The sequence below is a fragment of the Podarcis tiliguerta genome (assembly GCF_965153285.1).
Source record: "Podarcis tiliguerta genome assembly, chromosome: 17".
NCBI lineage: Eukaryota > Metazoa > Chordata > Lepidosauria > Squamata > Lacertidae > Podarcis > Podarcis tiliguerta.
The window spans coordinates 27,399,065-27,416,698 of NC_139550.1; the positions used below are offsets into that span (position 1 = coordinate 27,399,065).

General features: G+C 46.2%; 1 protein-coding gene across 1 annotated transcript in view; it reads left to right on the forward strand.

The window, feature by feature from the left end:
- DMRT1 (doublesex and mab-3 related transcription factor 1) overlaps window positions 1-17,634 on the forward strand; it is a 62,596-nt gene that overhangs the window by 28,326 nt on the left and 16,636 nt on the right. Inside the window, exon 4 of the mRNA XM_083420454.1 lies at window positions 5,344-5,506. Within this exon, the coding sequence (XP_083276580.1) occupies window positions 5,344-5,506 (163 nt within the window). The remainder of the gene's footprint in view (window positions 1-5,343; window positions 5,507-17,634) is intronic.

The following is a 17,634-nucleotide window of genomic DNA, read 5'->3' on the forward strand; positions in this document are numbered from 1 at the left end:
GTGTGAATAAAGGGGACAACAGAGAGTGCTTGAACGCTAATTTGTCATTTGAATGCGAAACAGATTTTGCTTTTTAACCACCCTTGACCAGTCTAGGAAAAAAAAGGCCTGTCCAAATTTAAGAAACTGAGCTATATAAGAAATTCAGCTATTGCAGGATTCTGTTGCGAATCTAAAAATGCTCTGGGTTTGCCATGCCAACAGCGTAATCCTACATTGTAGTTATAAGCTATAGCCTTCACAATACAGATTTATGCTAAAAGTAACCTAATGTTTCTGACAGCTCAAGTGTGACATGAATATAATCCATATTTCTTGGGGAAGCTAATCTAGGCTGTTTATTTTCCAATAGTGCTGATAGGGCCATATCTCTTGATGTCACGGCAGTTGAGATTCTGATGGTAACATATTGTTTGTGGGTCAACGCTTTTGTCTTAAACAGTAGGTTGGAACAGAATAGCAAAGGTTAATTAAGTTTGTCTATCACGGGGGGACAGATATAGATGGCGCTTGCGTTTTCCACCCTGGAATTCAAGGGAGACGGTGGGGAGGTCACCATTTATTTATTTCCCCCCTCACGGTGGAAAGGTCTTGCCGGTAGGTCTCAGGATTAAGATTTGGTGGCTCCACGCAGTTCTTCGCAGTAATAATTTAGCATAATTTAACACAGGAAATTCCAACTTTTGAAGCTCTGAGTGACCCACGGTTTCAATGACTCTGGGGTGCCTAATTTATTTTATTTTATTTATTTTGCTTGGCGGCTGCCTTGGCCAGCCTTTCAGGGGCTCGATGCTGGTGGTGGCTGCTCCATATCCTTGTCCAAGCACACACATCATGGAATTTTAGAATTGTAGAGTTGGAAGGGTCCCCCGGTGATCATCTAGTCCAACCCCCTTTGACACAGGAATAGAACCTGCAACCTTATCAATCCAATGACTGGGAAAGGGGACTCTTTGCATATCTCATTGGGGTCTTGGACTAGGTGGACAGGTTGAAACGTCTCTGTCCACCTCCACACTGTGTCTCCGTAATTTTCTAGTTTTGACCAAATCAGTGAAGTCTTGCGGGGTGTGGGGGAGCGAGATTTGTGGAGAGGGGGCTATCAGGCCTGCAGGCTGGGTGTTAGTTACCCCAAGTTAACCTATGAGAAAGGGCACTGCTTTGGGGTGTGGGAAAGCTGCCACGCATCGACTGCGTCTGACTGTGATAATCCTGCGGACTCAGTTAATGAAGAATTGGGATTTTTCCCGAATCAGCAAAGGAGATGCCAGCCTTGCAACCTGCCCTACTATGAGAGAATGAGCGCAGGGACTAGCAATTCTCTCCACTCCCAGCATCAGGCTCATATAATAATAATAATAATAATAATAATAATAATAATACTATATTATGTATACCCCGCCCATCTGGCTGGGTTTCCCCAGCAACTCTGGGTGGCTCCCAACAGAATATTAATAATAGTAATAAAAAAAGATATCAAACATTAAAAACTTCCCTAAACAGGGCTACCTTCAGATGTCCTCTAAAAGTCAGGTAGTTGTTTATTTCCTTGACATCTCGTGGGAGGGCGTTCCACAGGGCAGGTGCCACCACCGAGAAGACCCTCTGCCTGGTTCCCTGTAGCTTTGCTTCTCGCAGTGAGGGAACCGCCAGAAGGTCCTCGGTGCCGGACCTCAGTGTCCGGGCAGAATGATGGGGGTGGAGACGCTCCTTCAGGTCTACCCGGACGAGGCCGTTTAGGGCTTTCAAAGTCAGCACCAACACTTTGAATTGTGCCCGGAAACGTCCTGGGAGCCAATGCAGGTCTTTCAGGACTGGTGTTATATGGTCTCGGCAGCCGCTCCCGGTTCCTAGTCTAGCTGCCGCATTCTGGATTAGTTGTAGTTTCCTTCAAAGGCAGCCCCACATAGAGCGCATGGCATTATTCCAAGTGGGAGATAACCAGAGCATGCACCACTCTGGCGAGACAGTCTGCAGCAGGGAGAATCTCAGCCTGCGTACCAGATGGAGCTGGTAAACAGCTGCCCTGGACACAGAATTGACCTGCGCCTCCATGGACAGCTGTGAGTCCAAAATGACTCCCAGGCTGTGCACTTGTTCCTTCAGTTACCCCATTCAGGACCAGGGAGTCATGAACAACAGATGCATTTCCTTTGGGAGGCAAAGAACATGCAGCAAGACTAAGGCACACCTATGCTGAGTGTGCGCACGTGTTTTAATGCCCCTGAGGGCATGCAACAAGTCCAGCTTTCCATCGGTCTCAGGTCCATCCTGGCTGTGGAACACGAACCTAGAAGAAGTCTATAACAAGGGACATTGGGAAGATTTGCATCAGCGCACAGTTTCTCATTCTGAAAAGAGTCACAGTTACTCATTCCCTGCTCAGATCTTTTTGCCCTCTTCCCTCGCCACCAGAATCAGTAGTGTATTTGGGGGGACACACATACACCCCGTAGCACATGAGGGCAAGGATGCTCAGTGCGTTTTGGAGCTAAAAGACGCGACTCCCGTCATCTTCATTGGGCAAATGATCTTTCTGGTCCCTTTTGTAATGCAGAGCTAAGGTCAAGCATTTTTATGTCTCGCCTGTTCTTTACTGTTACTATAAAACAGGGTAGCTAAGCTCTATAAAAAGGAAACCTTGTGGCTCAGATTTACTGTGGTATATATTCTAAACAGTTTAATAAAACAAAGCCTAAAGCTTTCTAGATTTTCTCCAGTGGTTAATCCAGCGCATATTGTTTGCAGAGCCTAGCCTCCGTCTGTCGGTCGTACCGTGGTTCACAGACTTGGTGCGGGTAATAAGATTATAAAACATGTCTCTTGCTAGCCAGCGACCACGTACTAATAATAATAGTTGTAATAATTCATTGGGTCCTGGGATTTTAGGTGGGTTTTTTTTTTTTTTTAAGGAATGGGTGAGATGAGAGGAAAACAAGAAGGCTTGAAAGGAAACAGGTCATTGCCCACATCCTCTGGAGAAGGAAAACAAACCAGACCTCCTTTCAGCACCAGCGGCTAGTGGGGGCCATTTAATAGATGCTAAAATTATATTGTCCTTGTCCAGTGATTATTTTTAGGGGATGGATGGTGGGGGAAAGTAAAGAGAGATCATGGCACGGACAGCAGGCTTGAAAAACCAACCTGTGCAGAGAGTTATTGTGTAATGTGGAAGCATCGCAACAGAGGACAGGCTGTGTACATACATGGAGGGGGGGTGAACTTAAGGGTTGGGACTCTTGCCTTCAAGGCTAGCAAGTTCCTTTACTTAGCAGAGTTTACATTCCCCTTTTTATATGCACAGCAGACAGCTGCTTGCAGGCTCATGTGAGCCTCTCACTATTATACAGTTCAGTCTGTCTCAGATTGAATTGTACGTTCCTGGTAAGTTCCCTTGAATCCCTCTTTAAAAGAATAAAGACGCCTTCAAAGAGCTCAGTGGGTTCCAGTTGTTCTTCAGCTGGTGTTCTTAGTCTTTGCTTTTCCATTTGTGTGGACTGTGCACGTCCAGCTGCAAACATCAAATAAGCTTTGGCATGGACGGGGCCAGCAGTTCAATCCAAAGGCCTCAGTTTGCTTCCATCCTTTTTCACCCACCAGTGTGGGATGTGATCCATGAGAGGCAGTCAAGTACAACATTCCTTGTAATGCTAGAGAAGACACACGAGGGAATGTTTGGTCCAGCCAGTCGAAACTTCCTGTTCCTCCTGGCTGGAGCATCCTTCCTTTTGCATGTGATAGAAGGTGGGCGTGACCTTACCTGTCCAGGTAACAAAAGGACAAGTCCTCCCTCTTTTCGACTCCCTTTTTCGTTTGACCAGCTTCTAGCTAGGACTGCTCTGCTAGCTCTCAGCTAGCAGAAGCACTGGGATCATTCCCCCATATGGGGTAGATCCACATGTACATATTTGTAACTAAGTCTGCCTTCAGGGATCCAACCGTGAACTGATGTGAGTAAACTTCTTGTATTCACTTTGAATAAGATTGTGGCGTCTTTGTTCTTTTTAAGAGGGATTCAAGGGAACTTACCAAGAATGTACAATTCAATCTGAGACAGACTGAATTGTATAATAGTGAGAGGCTCACACAAACCTGCAACCAGCTGTCTGCTGTGCATGTAAAAAGGGGAATGTAAACTCTGCTAAGTAAAGGAACTTGCTAGTGCAAGTTAGGAAGGATATTAGTAAACAATATATCCTCTCCTGCCATCCTGAACATTCCCACAACCAGAATCCCTTTGTGGTGCTGTGACAACCAACCTGCTTTCTTGCCCTGTGGCCTGAGCAGAATATCTTGATGTACACAGCCCCTTTTCTTTTGCCCCACAGGTAATTTTGGTCAAGCAAGCATTGCACATTTCAGAATCACTACTACCAAAGCTTGCAAAACCTTTGAGCTGTAATAATGCTGTCATTTGACCACAGTAGACAGGGAAACGTAATCAGTGCTTGGAATCAGCTGCTTCGTTTTTAACCAAGTTTTCTGAATTAGTTAAAAAAAACTTTCCAGTTCAAAGTAGTTCCCGTAAATGCTAAGTGAACGGAACATGAATTTAGTTCGTTTTGGGGTGGAAGTTAAAACAATTTCTGGTTCATCTCTCCATGTGTTTCTTAAGCTTCAGAATCTTTCGGCCTCTAATCCTAAAGATCGTAACGGTTGGGGGAAATAAAGTAAAACAATTCACATTCTTCTGTGTTTATGCTTTGATCTTTTCTTAGTCTTCTTAAGTATGTTTCATAAAGCAGCTTGTAACAATTCTGAATGTTGGAAATAAATTATCAAGGATCATTTAGATTAGGCATAGGCAAACTTGGCCCTCCATATGTTTTTGGGACTACAACTCCCATCATCCCTAGCTAACAGGACCAGTGTTCAGGGATGATGGGAGTTGTAGTCCCAAAACATCTGGAGGGCCGAGTTTGCCTATGCCTGGTTTGGATGAGCTTCAATTGAACCATGAACTGAAGGTGAATCGAACTGGTTCATTCCATAGAGGGACGACTGTGAACTGGAATTAGTTCCCTTTTGGGACGTCTTGAACTTGCACTAGTTCCTTTCCAAGCTCTGGGGAAAACAGCATCTCTTTCTAGCTTGAAAACCCTTTCAGAAAATTAGAACACCAACCCTGGCAATGACTTTTTGCAGGGAGCAAATTGAGTTTTCCAGGCACAAGGGGTTCTCAGACTGACGGTTTCAATTACAAATTGAGTGCAAGAAAAATACAGTGTTCCACCTGGTGACCAAAAGATTATGTTGGGGGGCATTAAAAGTAACTCCATTTTTGTTCTCCTGTTTCTGATTGGCTTAACAGGCGTTATTTTCTTCTTGTTTTTCTCTAACCAGGTGAAAAGCCCAGAAAACCGCCATGGTGTGAGTTCCCAGTACAGAATGCATTCTTACTATCCTTCCGGCTCCTACTTGGGGCAGAGCGTTGGGGCTCCTGCCTGTGTCCCCCAGATTTTCACCTTTGAGGAGAGCCCCTCTTTCTCTGAAACGAAAGCAAATGGTAAGCAGATAATCCAGCAGATCAAATTGTGGTCCAAAAACAAAGGCATCCCTTCGGCTGCCGTGCTATTTCCCCTTCCTACTAACCTGTTAAATTCCTCTTCTAATCAGGTATTTTTTTAAACAAGAAGTGGGTGGGGGCTTTTAAAAGTACATTTATGCCTCCCCAAATGCGGCCTTGATTCTAGGCGGAGGAGAAGTGTGCCGTGCGCCTTAGTAAACTGCAGAAAATGCCCTGTTTTCAATCATTATTGACCACTCGTTCAAACGATATTCCACATACTGATATTGTTCCCTAAGTTCACTCATCAATCAGCGGCGGACAAGCCAGGAGATGTAATTTACTGAGCTCCAGCGGTGTTTTCCAAGCTCTGACGGAGTGTTTTTCCATAGCTGGGGGACCTGCCGGCATGAGAAGCTCAGGTACAATTATGAAGGGTGTGAATTAAAAGACGTGGCGCACTTTTTTGATGGTTCTCCTAATAGCCCTTCCTCTTTGCCAACCCATGGATCATTTCAAACAAACGCTGCGCGTTTTCAGTCCGGGGCCAGACAAATCTCTTTGGTGCTGTCCGTGTGCGCTCTTCTCCCTAAAACAACACAATGCGTTGCGTGGCAAGTCCCCCCCCCCCCCAGTGGAAATAATGACACATGACACAATAATCAAGGTTAATGGGCTAAATAAGGCCACAACTTTATTGGTTACAGGCATGAGCGGTATTGGCTTAGGCATTGGTCCTAACCGACTATATCCGGCTTTAGTCCATCCACTAGAAGTCCGGGAAGGGTTAACCACTAGTAGGGGGAGTCCTGCTGATGCACATCAACTAGGAACTCCCCCGGGGTCACCGCTTGGGGGTGTGCCTTGGGCCCTCACCTCCATAGGCTTCGGACAGGGCCACGCCCCCCGGAATCCTTTATCGGACTACCCTTCGATATGTGGGGCAGGTGATGGCGCTTCCTCCCCTCTTCCATCTACAGAACAATACCAATGCCTAACCGCCAATACCAAGAAAGTTGTGATGATTTGCTACGAGGTAGGCAAAAGCCAAGTGGCTGGTGCCAATTTGCCAAGTGGAAAAATTCCTACCAGGCCCCTCAACGGCGACCAAACGAGGTCCATAGCAAGGTCAAGGACGAGAACGTTAAAGGGTGGGAGGGTGGGAAAACTGGAGCAGCTGGAGGCGGCAAAAGAGGGAGATCCCCGGCCGCCAGTTGCTCGGAGGGGCCTGTAACACCACCTCCTTTGCAGGGCGAAAGTGGCTTTCCCGTTCAGGTGGAAGAGCGGGGACCGTGGAACCCCATAGAAACCATTCATCGAAATGAAAGCATTCAAAATATGCACTGCCTCTCTCTCCTTGCCCTCACACTGTAACATCGCCTTTTGCTTGTCCGCAAGGAGGATGAGAGTATTTTTGCATGTGCAGAAATGAGCCTCTGTCTCTGCCCACCACAGAAATGTGGGCCTTGGATGGTTGCCCAGAAGGGAGGGCAACCCCCCAAGTAAAAAACGCTCCCCACTCTTGAGACAGGGCTATGGGACATAGGGAGCTGCTTTCTTCTGAGTCAGACCATTGGTCCATGCAGCATAGTGTCGCCTACTCAAACTGGCAGCGACCTTCCAGGGACATTCCTGGCACCAGCTGAAGCAGTTGGGGATCAAAATGGGGACTTGGTGCATATGAAGCAAATTGCTCTGCCCCAGATCTGTAGCTCTCATAATAATAATAATAATTTGTTATTTATACCCTGCCCATCTGGATGGGTTTCCCCAGCCACTCGGGGCGACTCCCAAAAGAATTTTAAAAACTCGATAAATACATCAAACATAAAAAACTTCCCTAAACAGGGCTGCCTTCAGATGTCTTCTAAAAGTCAGATGGTTGTTTATTTCCTTGACGTCTGATGGGAAGGCGTTCCACAGGGCCACTACCGAGAAGGCCCTCTGCCTGGTTACCTGTAACCTCACTTCTCGCAGGGAGGGAACCGCCAGAAGGCCCTCAGAGCTGGACCTCAGGCTGAACGATGGGGGTGGAAACGCTCCTTCAGGTATTTTGGAATATTGTGAAGCTCCTTGACATATGACGGGAGGTGGGTGCCACCACCAAGAAGGCCTTCTGCCTGGTTCCTGGTAACTTCACTTCTCGCAGTGAGGGAACCACCTGAAGGCCCTCGAACCTGGACCTCAGTGTCCGGGCTGAACGATGGGGGTGTAAATGCTCCTTCAGGTATACTGGGCTGAGGGCATTTAGGGCTTTAAAGGTCAGCACCATCTTCTAAAAGTCAGATAGTTGTTTATTTCCTTGACATCTGATGGGAGGGAACCACCAGAAGACCCTCGGTGCTGGACCTCAGTGTCCAGGCAGAACGATGGGGATGGAGACGCTCCTTTGGTGAGTCGTCTGACTCACAACATGTTCTCTCCGAAAAAGTCAACTTGCCTAGGTAACTTGACTTCAGTGGGTGCAGGATTCAACCTGATCCTTGGGTGCATTGATATGAACATCACCGTGATTAATGATGTCCCTGCGGAAATAAGAGGTAAGTTGCACCCGGAGGCAGCTCAGGGCAGCGAAGAACACCTCTGCTATTCCTTCATCTATGTGAGGGGGAAATTTCTGAATAGGACTTCATCCGTCACTTTCGTTTTTCTTTTGCTGATGGCCAAACCCGTCCCATTTCCCAAACCTTGTTCCTGACTTGGGAGGGACAATAAGAGATATCTCTCAGTGGCCCCGATCGCACCCTTTATTTTATTTTTATTTTTGCTTCTCTTGATCTCTCCCTATAGTAATGCATTTGCCCAAAGATGTGTTTGTCGGAACAGCATGGGGCAGAAATACTGACCCACAAACTGAAAAAGCTGTCAGTGTTCCAGCATAAATACTTCTGAGCCCCCTCTATTCCTCAAGTGTTGCAGCCACTGTGGTTATTAGGCAGCAAGATTTCTTATCTGACAGAGGGAGACGAGAGGGAGGAATGTCCTTTAAACCACAGCTAATAACCAAAGTGTACGGCGTTTTCTTCATAATTCACAGAGTCTGTTACTTGCCTCCGAATCCTGAGGTGTAACTTTCGTTTTATGGCGGCTTCGCCAGTTCATATATTAGCACCGTTAGACCTACCGTTTCATTAATGTTGTTCTGCTGAGTTAACTGCCTGTTTATGCTCTCTCTCTGTGTGTGTTTGCGCTCATAGGGAGGAGATATAAGCCGCCCTCTGATTTATATTTTTCTTTTGTGAATAGCGGGAAGTTTGTGAGAAGCTTCTGACTTTATTTTTTCACGCAAGGTTCTCTACTGTGCTATCTTGCAGCTTCCAAGGAAACGATGCTTTCTAATTACAGAACGATGGCGGCTCAGTCCCGAGTGGGGAATCTGGTGGTCCCATAGCCATGCCAATGGCCTTTCCACCCACGGCATCTTTTTAGAGACAGGGGAGGCAAATAAAGATTTCAGAAACAAATGGTTTGGAAAATAATCTTAAAGGCTTAAATCCTGAAAATACCTCTTTGTGTAGGGCAGTAGCCGCCCCCCTCAGGTCAATTTCCCGTTGGCTCGGCCAGTTCTTTCCCCTCTCCCAAATACACGTGCCATCAGTGGCGATGGAAAGTCTTGCAATGCTAAAATCTGGTTCTGGGGATGACCCTTAATTTAGGGAACCTAACCAAACTTCCTTCCTTCCTTCCTTCCTTCCTTCCTTTCTTTATAACTGTTTAAACCAATTCATGAACCAAGAACCTATATATTGACCACCATTAATGAAACATATGTTGTAGATCTTTTTCCACATTTTTAATGCTATTTTTGTGATATACAAATGACACTAGAAAACTTGGTATACTTGTTTGTATAACATTCTTGTTTATAAAAGGAAGTAAAAGGAAGAAAAGGAAAAGAAAGCTTAGGGAACTTAATTTAGGGAAACATGGTTCCTAGTTCATCTGATGTCCTCATTAGGACATCAAGAGCCATGTCGTTTGCCATGATTTCATTATGAGTACATGTGCTTCTTACAAGAATCTCCCGTCACTAATGCTGCTGTAAGTTTGCGTGGAAAGGGGCGGGAGTGGCAAAGGAGATGAGATGATTAGTTTGAAGTGCACCCAGAATCAGGCCAGCGGCCAGTGAAGTTGGTACGTTACCTGCCCTGTGACATTAGGATGACGGAAAGGATATAAGCCTTGATAATGAATAAATTAAAAGAGGAGTTTCAAAAATAAAATTTGCAGATTTAAGAAGGAAAGGGGCGGGAGAGATGCATTGCAATTAAAAAAGAAAGAGGCGATCAAAATAATACTAACAAGAGACCACAGTCGGTTCATATTGAAAACACAGTGACCATCAATACATGAATCTTAGATTAAACTTATGATTTGTTGGGGTCCCTGCTGACTGGAGGCAGGCAAATGTTGTCCCCATCTTCAGAAACAGGGGAAAAGATAACCCAGGTAACTACCGACCGGTGAGCTTGACATCAATACCAGGGAAGGTCCTGGAACAGAAAATTCAACGGTTGGTCTATGAACCCTTGGCAAAGGATGCTGTGAGTACTAAAACCCAACATAGGTTTCTCAAAATAAGTCCTGCCAAACCAATCTCATTTCCTTTTATGGTGGAATTGCAAACTTGGTGGATCAGGGGAATGCTGTGCACATAGCATATCTTGATTTCAGTAAGGCTTTTGACAAAGTCCCCCATGATATTCTCGTGTGGAAGCTGGTCAAATGTGGATTGAACAAGGTAACTGTTAGGTGGATTTGTAGCTGGTTGGCTGACCGAACCCAAAGAGTTCTCATGAATGGTTCCTCGTCATCCTGGAAAAGAGGTGAGCAATCCCATCCAAATCAAGCTGAAATCTGATTATTGGATCAAAAGGCTTATTGACCAAGAGCAGCTTTAGACTTGCCACAACTTAGTTTCAGTTCGTTAAATCACATCCAGTCCATTACCAATGTTCAGCTGTGGTTCAGGGCCTCCCTGGCATCCCAGGTTTGATATGGAAAAGCAAGATGGAGCTGCAGATCACACAACAATTTTCATATGGGTTTGATGGCATTATTTTGTTACTTAGAATCAGCAACCCTTCATGGCCTGGGAATGTGATGATCTGGGAATCAAGCTCATTTATGTGGGTCTCTGGGTGCTTGCAAGGGGACGCGGGTGGTGCTATGGGTTAAACCACAGAGCCTAGGACTTGCCAATCAGAAGGTCGGCAGTTCGAATCCCCATGACGGGGTGAGCTCCCGTTGCTCGGTCCCTGCTCCTGCCAACCTAGCAGTTCGAAAGCACGTCAAAGTGCAAGTAGATAAATAGGTACCGCTCTGGCGGGAAGGTAAACGGCGTTTCCGTGCGCTGCTCTGGTTTGCCAGAAGCAGCCTAGTCCTGCTGGCCACATGACCCGTAAGCTGTACGCCGGCTCCCTCAGCCAATAAAGCGAGATGAGCGCCACAACCCCAGAGTCGGTCACAACTGGACCTAATGGTCAGGGGTCCCTTTACCTTTACCTGGGTGCTTGCAGTCAGTTCTGCTTCATACCTGAGATCCCAGTCATGCTTCTGCTTTTCTCAGCATGCAATTCCCTCCCCTATGCTGTTAACTCAGTTCAGCATCTCTGTTAACCCAAAAGGATACACAAAAGAGGAAGGTCTAAATTCCCTTGGATTTCTTGCATGTCTGGATGGAAGTGTTGTTGACTCAAGACAACAAAGCTGAATTGCTGTTAAGTCTTCTATGCTCTATAGAAGATGAAAGGGGTCGTTGCCTAAGGATAACCAATGTCCAAAGTGGCAATTCAAGTAGTTTGAGGCAGCTGTGCAATTTGTGCAGACAGTTTTAAGACTGATGCACAAAATCACTTAGCCCGGCCTTAGTTGCTCTTAGCACATTTTGAACTCTGTTGTGCCTGTAGACTAGCTGAGTAAAAAAGCAGCGAAAAGGCAATGGAAGTGTCTGTTGCAAAGGTACCTTAGAGATGGCATTTCTTAAGTTTGCTCTCCTTAGCACCCTGCTTGATGCCGGGGTTCTGGTAACCAGCAAGTTTATTTTCCAGTGCTTAGCTCCTGGGAGGCAGAGCTTAGGCCAAGAACAAGTTGAATAACCTTCAGGAAAGCTGTGCTGTCCTTCTGTCGGCCGCTGTCTTTGAAAATTGCCTGCAGAGTTAGTGAGCAGGAACAGTTAAGATTTACAAACAATGATGAAGCTTGTCATGCATCTTTCACCATTCATCATCTGGGTGCCGTGGCTGGGCGGTGAAGTGTTCTTCATAAAAACCAGCTCAGTGTGAAATACACCTCGCTGCAATGTTTACTGCTCTGAAACTCGTCAGAAGCCCTTTATAGTAAATCCAGATTGCGAGGTGACATTACAGTATATCATTGCACAGCACGGCGGGGTTTACACTAGGAATGAGTGCAGTTCACACCAGATGAGATGTCGAAATTGAGTTATGTAGGAATTTGGCTGTTATATGAGGATAGCTTTTGTTTTCCCAAGACTAAAAAGTTAGCTTTATATATATTTAGGTAATATATAATGTGCTTTAGTTTCCATATGTACATAGATGCCAGAGGGCTCGTACACCGTTGTCCTTGCTCAGATGTATCTGTAAGCAGGCATGCGCCTATGGGGTGGTGCGCATGTATCTCTTCTATGTATCTGTATATGTGCATGCATTTTCTTTGGTGCTACGCTATATGATGTGTATTGTGTGCTTATTGGCTTTTCATTATGTGTGTAATTATATATCACCTGAAAAGCTACCTGGGGAACCAGCTGCCTAAGATCACAACTGCCCCCCCAGTACATAACCTAACATAACTTCATGCCTGGCAAGTCTCTGCTGGTACAATCTCATCTATAAAGAAATGGTTTTTTCCAGTGCAGCAAATCTAGGGATTCAGTCATTTTACTTCAAACGCAAGTGTGTGTGTTTTCAGCTCCATTGTTCCCACCCAGACAAAAGCTTTCCGCTGTGTTTGAATGACTTGCCTTTTTTAATAGTCTTTCAGTTTCCTATTGAACAGGTGGTTAAAATCAAATTGGCTAGTCACATTCCATGATTTGCGCTCTATCCCTCTCTCTCTCTCCCTTCCACATAAAGTATAGAAGTCAGGAAAGCTAAGGTAGATTTTGGACTCTGTCCCAAACTCACCCTCATTATTTAACTAAGTACGGCCTGCCACCATCAGCAAGGACGTGAGTTTATAGGGAAGTAGACTTGGCTCACAATTTCTAAATGTGGGGTTGGCTTTGCATTGTGAATTCCTGGACAGCTCTTTTCCCAGACTACGAAGGAGTGGTTTTTGAAACGAGCCTGAGAAAGAAGACCAAGGTGTCAGCAGTGGGTGGCATTTTTTCCGGAGACCCTGCGGTGGGGGTGGGGAGTTGTTGCTGGACTCTTGCGTTCCCAACTCAGGTTCCAGGGAGATAGCCAAAGAAGACAAGAGGCTGGGAGGTGTAAAAGAAGTTGGGGGGGGGCAGATGGAGCAGGGTGAGCCCTAGGGGAAAGACCCACAATTGCCCCCCCCCCTTATACACACCTAGGAGCTTGTGGGCTCACTCTTCTTCCTGTGGGTGCAGGGGGCCTCATTCTTGCCGCTGAGCTCTCTCCATGGTGTACCCTTCCATGGTGCTGAGAAGGTCCATCGGGTGGCTCTGTTGAGATGCCTCCTCGCTGGCTCTTTCTGTACCTGGTGGGACTGTGACAGGTGGAAGCAAGGAGGAGCCTTGCTGCTCCGACCGCCACCTGCCAGGCAGGTGAGAGAGCAGAGGGTTCTCAACCTGTGGGTCCCCAGATGCTGTTGGACTACAACTCCCATCATCCCTGAGCTCTGGCCTTGCTAGCTAGGGGTGATGGGAGTTGTAGTTCAACAACATCTGGGGACCCACAGGTTGAGAAAGGCTGTTGTAGAGGAACAGTAGGAATTTGGGAGGGAGCAAGGTGTATCTGATGGACCTTCAGTCAAACCATAGCTCTCAGCAGATGCTTAGCAATGCTGATCTCTGCTGCTGGGCCTCAAATGTGGGACCCTTGCTAGGCAATGACCCCGTGTAGCTACTGTTCTCTTTCTCTAGCCTGCCAAACTGCCGCCGATAGATAAAGAGAGCTGCTGGAATGCAGGTACCAGCACAGGTAAGCCTGTCTAGGGAACCAAGTTGGGTGCAAAATGGCACTGAGCCTTTTTGGTTGACCATGCTCTGTCCAGGTCTTCCATCGCTATGTATTTTTTGCATTCATTCAAAACCTGTACATACATTCATCAACACAGGGTCCAATTCTTTAAATTTTTCTTTATTTTTTGCAGTCCTAAGACCAACAAACAAAGCAAACCCCAGATAAAAGTGCACACAAGAATCAGAGAGTCTTAAATAGCGTACAGTGGTGCGCAAGACGAATGCCTCGCAAGACGGAAAACCCGCTAGACGAAAAGGTTTTCCGTTTTCAGAGGTGCTTCGCAGACGAATTTCTCTATGGGCTTGCTTCGCAAGACGAAAATGTCTTGCGATTCTTGAGGGTTTTTTCCACTCCCCACCCCCTTTTTCTAAGGCGCTAAGCTGCTAATAGCCTTTTAGCAGTTAATCCGCTAATCCCTTAAGCCTTTAATAGCCGCTAATAGCCACTAAACCACTAATAGGGTTGCTTCGCAAGACGAAAAAACCGCTAGATGAAGAGACTTGCGGAACGGATTAATTTCGTCTTGCGAGGCACCACTGTATTTTAAATCCCAGGGTTAATTTTAAGGGCCACCACCATAAAGTTGATGCCAGGCATACGTCCCTGGAGAGGGCGTTCCATAGCTGCCTAAAAGCCCTCTTGTGGGGACAAGTCTCCCTTCTGAACAGAGGTGGCATCTGGCAAAGGGCATCGGCCCCTTGTCTTAGACGGGTTGGTGTTCCCGTGTGCAGACGCTCACGCACAGGAGTGTCCCCAGGCCAGAAGTGCATTGACACCCAAGAGATGAAAGATGAAAGCTGGCATAAATGGGCGTTCCAAGCCAAAGGGTCACGGCCTTAGATTACTGCAATGCATAGGGCTGCCTCTGAAAACGGTTCGGAAACTTCAACTGGTGCAGAATTCAGCCGCCAGGTTGCTCACGGGAGCAAGGCGGTCTGAACATACTGCACAAATCCTGGTCCAACTGCCCTGGCTACCAATTAGTTTCTGGGCCCAATTCAAAGTGCTGGTTTTGACCTATAAAGCCTTAAACAGCTCAGGACCTCAATACCTCAAGGATCACCTCTTTCCATTTGACCCTACTCGGACCCTGAGATCATCTTCCGAGGCCCTCCTTCGTGTGCCCCCTCCACAAGAGGTGCGGAGGGTGGCAACAGGAGAACGGGGCCTTCTCTGCAGTGGCTCCCCATCTGTGGAATGCTCTCCCCAGGGAAGTTCGCCTGGCGCCTTCATTATACACCTTTAGACACCAGGCAAAAGCGTTCCCTTTTAACCAGGCCTTTGGCTGACTTATTCTATACCCTTTAAAATGTGGCTCTCTTGGGGGGGGGGGGGTTATTGGAATAATAATAATAATAATAGGGGGTTCTGGATTATGCAGAGGGTCTCTGGGACCAGTCTTGGATTGGCCCTCCATATACGTTTTGCACGCCATATGCATTTTACAGCTGCATTCCTGCATCTACATGGCCATGCTCTGAGTTTCCATTTCCTTGGCTCCCTGGAGTACGACAGAGAGAAACACAGCCAAGGAAATGGCTTTTTAAATGCACGTTTTGCATCCCAGAGTCGTTGCCTACCTGTGGATACTTGCTATATGGATAGGTTTGTGTGTGGTTTTCTTGTACTGTATAAGACTATTCCAGAGACCTTCAGGCCAGTTGGCCCTGCATTTATCCCTCGTGGCAACCCTAGGGAAATTGGAGGACTCAGCGTGGAAATTCCATTTGAGGAAACGTCCTGAAAAGATGAACCAGTAGCTGTTGCTCGTCTCTTGCAATTCAGGGTTCCAAGCTCCATTGAGAAGGGGGCTGCTTTGGGGCACTGGATGCAACAACAACAAAAAGGTTTTTCAAACAGAGGCAAACTGGATTATCTGGGAAAGGGAAGAGCGTCTGGTTTGGAAAGCAGATTGTGGCTTCCGCTCCTCCTGCCCATGGAGGAGAATATCACTTGATAATAAGGAGCCTTCAAGGGATTGTTGTTGTTTAGTCGTTCAGTCGTGTCCGACTCTTCGTGACCCCATGGACCAGAGCACGCCAGGCAATCCTGTCTTCCACTGCTATCCGCAGTTTGGTCAGATTCATGTTTGTAGCTTCAAGAACACTGTCTAACCATCTCGTCCTCTGTCGCCCCCTTCTCCTTGTGCCCTCCATCTTTCCCAACATCAGGGTCTTTTCCAGGGAGTCTTCTCTTCTCATGAGGTGGCCAAAGTATTGGAGCCTCAGCTTCACGATCTGTCCTTCCAGTGAGCACTCAGGGCTGATTTCCTTAAGAATGGAAGCGTTTGATCTTCTTGCAGTCCATGGGATCTCAAGAGTCTCCTCCAACACCATAATTCAAAAGCGTCAATTCTTCGGCGATCAGCCTTCTTGATGGTCCAGCTCTCACTTCCATACATCACTACTGGGAAAACCATAGCTTTTACTATACGGACCTTTGTTGGCAAGGTGATGTCTCTACTTTTTAAAATGCTGTCTAGGTTTGCCATTGCTTTCCTCCCAAGAAGCAGGCGTCTCTTAATTTCGTGACTGCTGTCACCATCTGCAGTGATCATGGAGCCCAAAAAAGTAAACTCTCTCACTGCCTCCATTTCTTCCCCTTCTATTTGCCAGGAGGTGATGGGACCAGTGGCCATGATCTTCATTTTTTTGATGTTGAGCTTCAGACCATATTTTGCGCTCTCCTCTTTCACCCTCAATAAAAGGTTCTTTAATTCCTCCTCACTTTCTGCCATCAAGGTTGTGTCATCTGCATATCTGAGGTTGTTGATATTTCTTCCAGCAATCTTAATTCCGGCTAGGGATTCATCCAGCCCAGCCTTTCGCATGATGAATTCTGCATATAAGTTAAATAAGCAAGGAGACAAAATACAGCCTTGTCGTACTCCTTTCCCAATTTTGAACCAATCAGTTGTTGGGATAGAGGATTGTAAAATAGCACAGGAGGCAATTCCCCCAGAAAAGAGGTAAGATGAGGAAGCCAGCCTCACAAATAAGAAGAACTTCCGGCAGCAGGTTCTAGCGACCGGCCAGCTTGCAGCATCCCTGAGTTGTCAATCACACCGTAATGTTTCTAGAAGCGAAAAGTCAATGCGTCGTTGTTTAATTTGACATGACTCTTGAGCTGTGGAAAAGCATAATCGCTGCAGGGGACAGTTAAGTAACTGTGCTCCATGTCAGCCTGTCTCGCTCCGACTGCCGCACTAAACGCTTTGCTGATGAGCGATAGATTTGGTTAAATACCAGGATAATTGCTGGCTATAGCACCCAGCACTCTTGTAATGCCTTGTAGTACATCAGTTGTAGTTTCCTCTCCGCCTCAGGCGCTGGAGGCTTATTCGCTAAAGAGGGCACTTATTTTCAATTACAATGTTCTCTTTTCCCCTTGTGTGTGTTTTTTTTTTTGAAGAAGCCATTGTTGCTGAGCCAAATGAGCGCTAATAAATTATATTTCTTCTCCCTGTAGACCTGTTGAAGGAGATCAGGCATGCAAATGCCAAAGCTTCTATTTTCTAAAGCTTGTAAGTAATTTTTTTGTGCGTGTCGGCTTCACGTACCAGCAATATGCTCATATTACTGAGACAAAGGTTTTCATTTTAAAGACCTGCACATTGCAGCGGGCCTTCAGACTAACTTGCCTAGCTGGTATAAAGCCAAACGCTTAATTCTTCATGCAGTAAGAATGAATTCTATTCATTTTCTTCCTTCTTAGCAAGCCACTGACATTTTTAGGAAAAGGTATATCTGTGCCATGTACGTGAATAGCCTCATATATTTATAATGACACCGTCATCTCAGCTTAGGCTGGAAAGTTAAATGCTAGAATTTCTTTTACAGTTGGTAATGGTCTCTTGGAGCTGAACTGGCTCAGTTTATTTCTGTTGAAATAGAGCTGTGCTCTGATTTTACTAAATGTGATTTTGCATTTTGAGTTGGGGCTTAGGCCTCAACT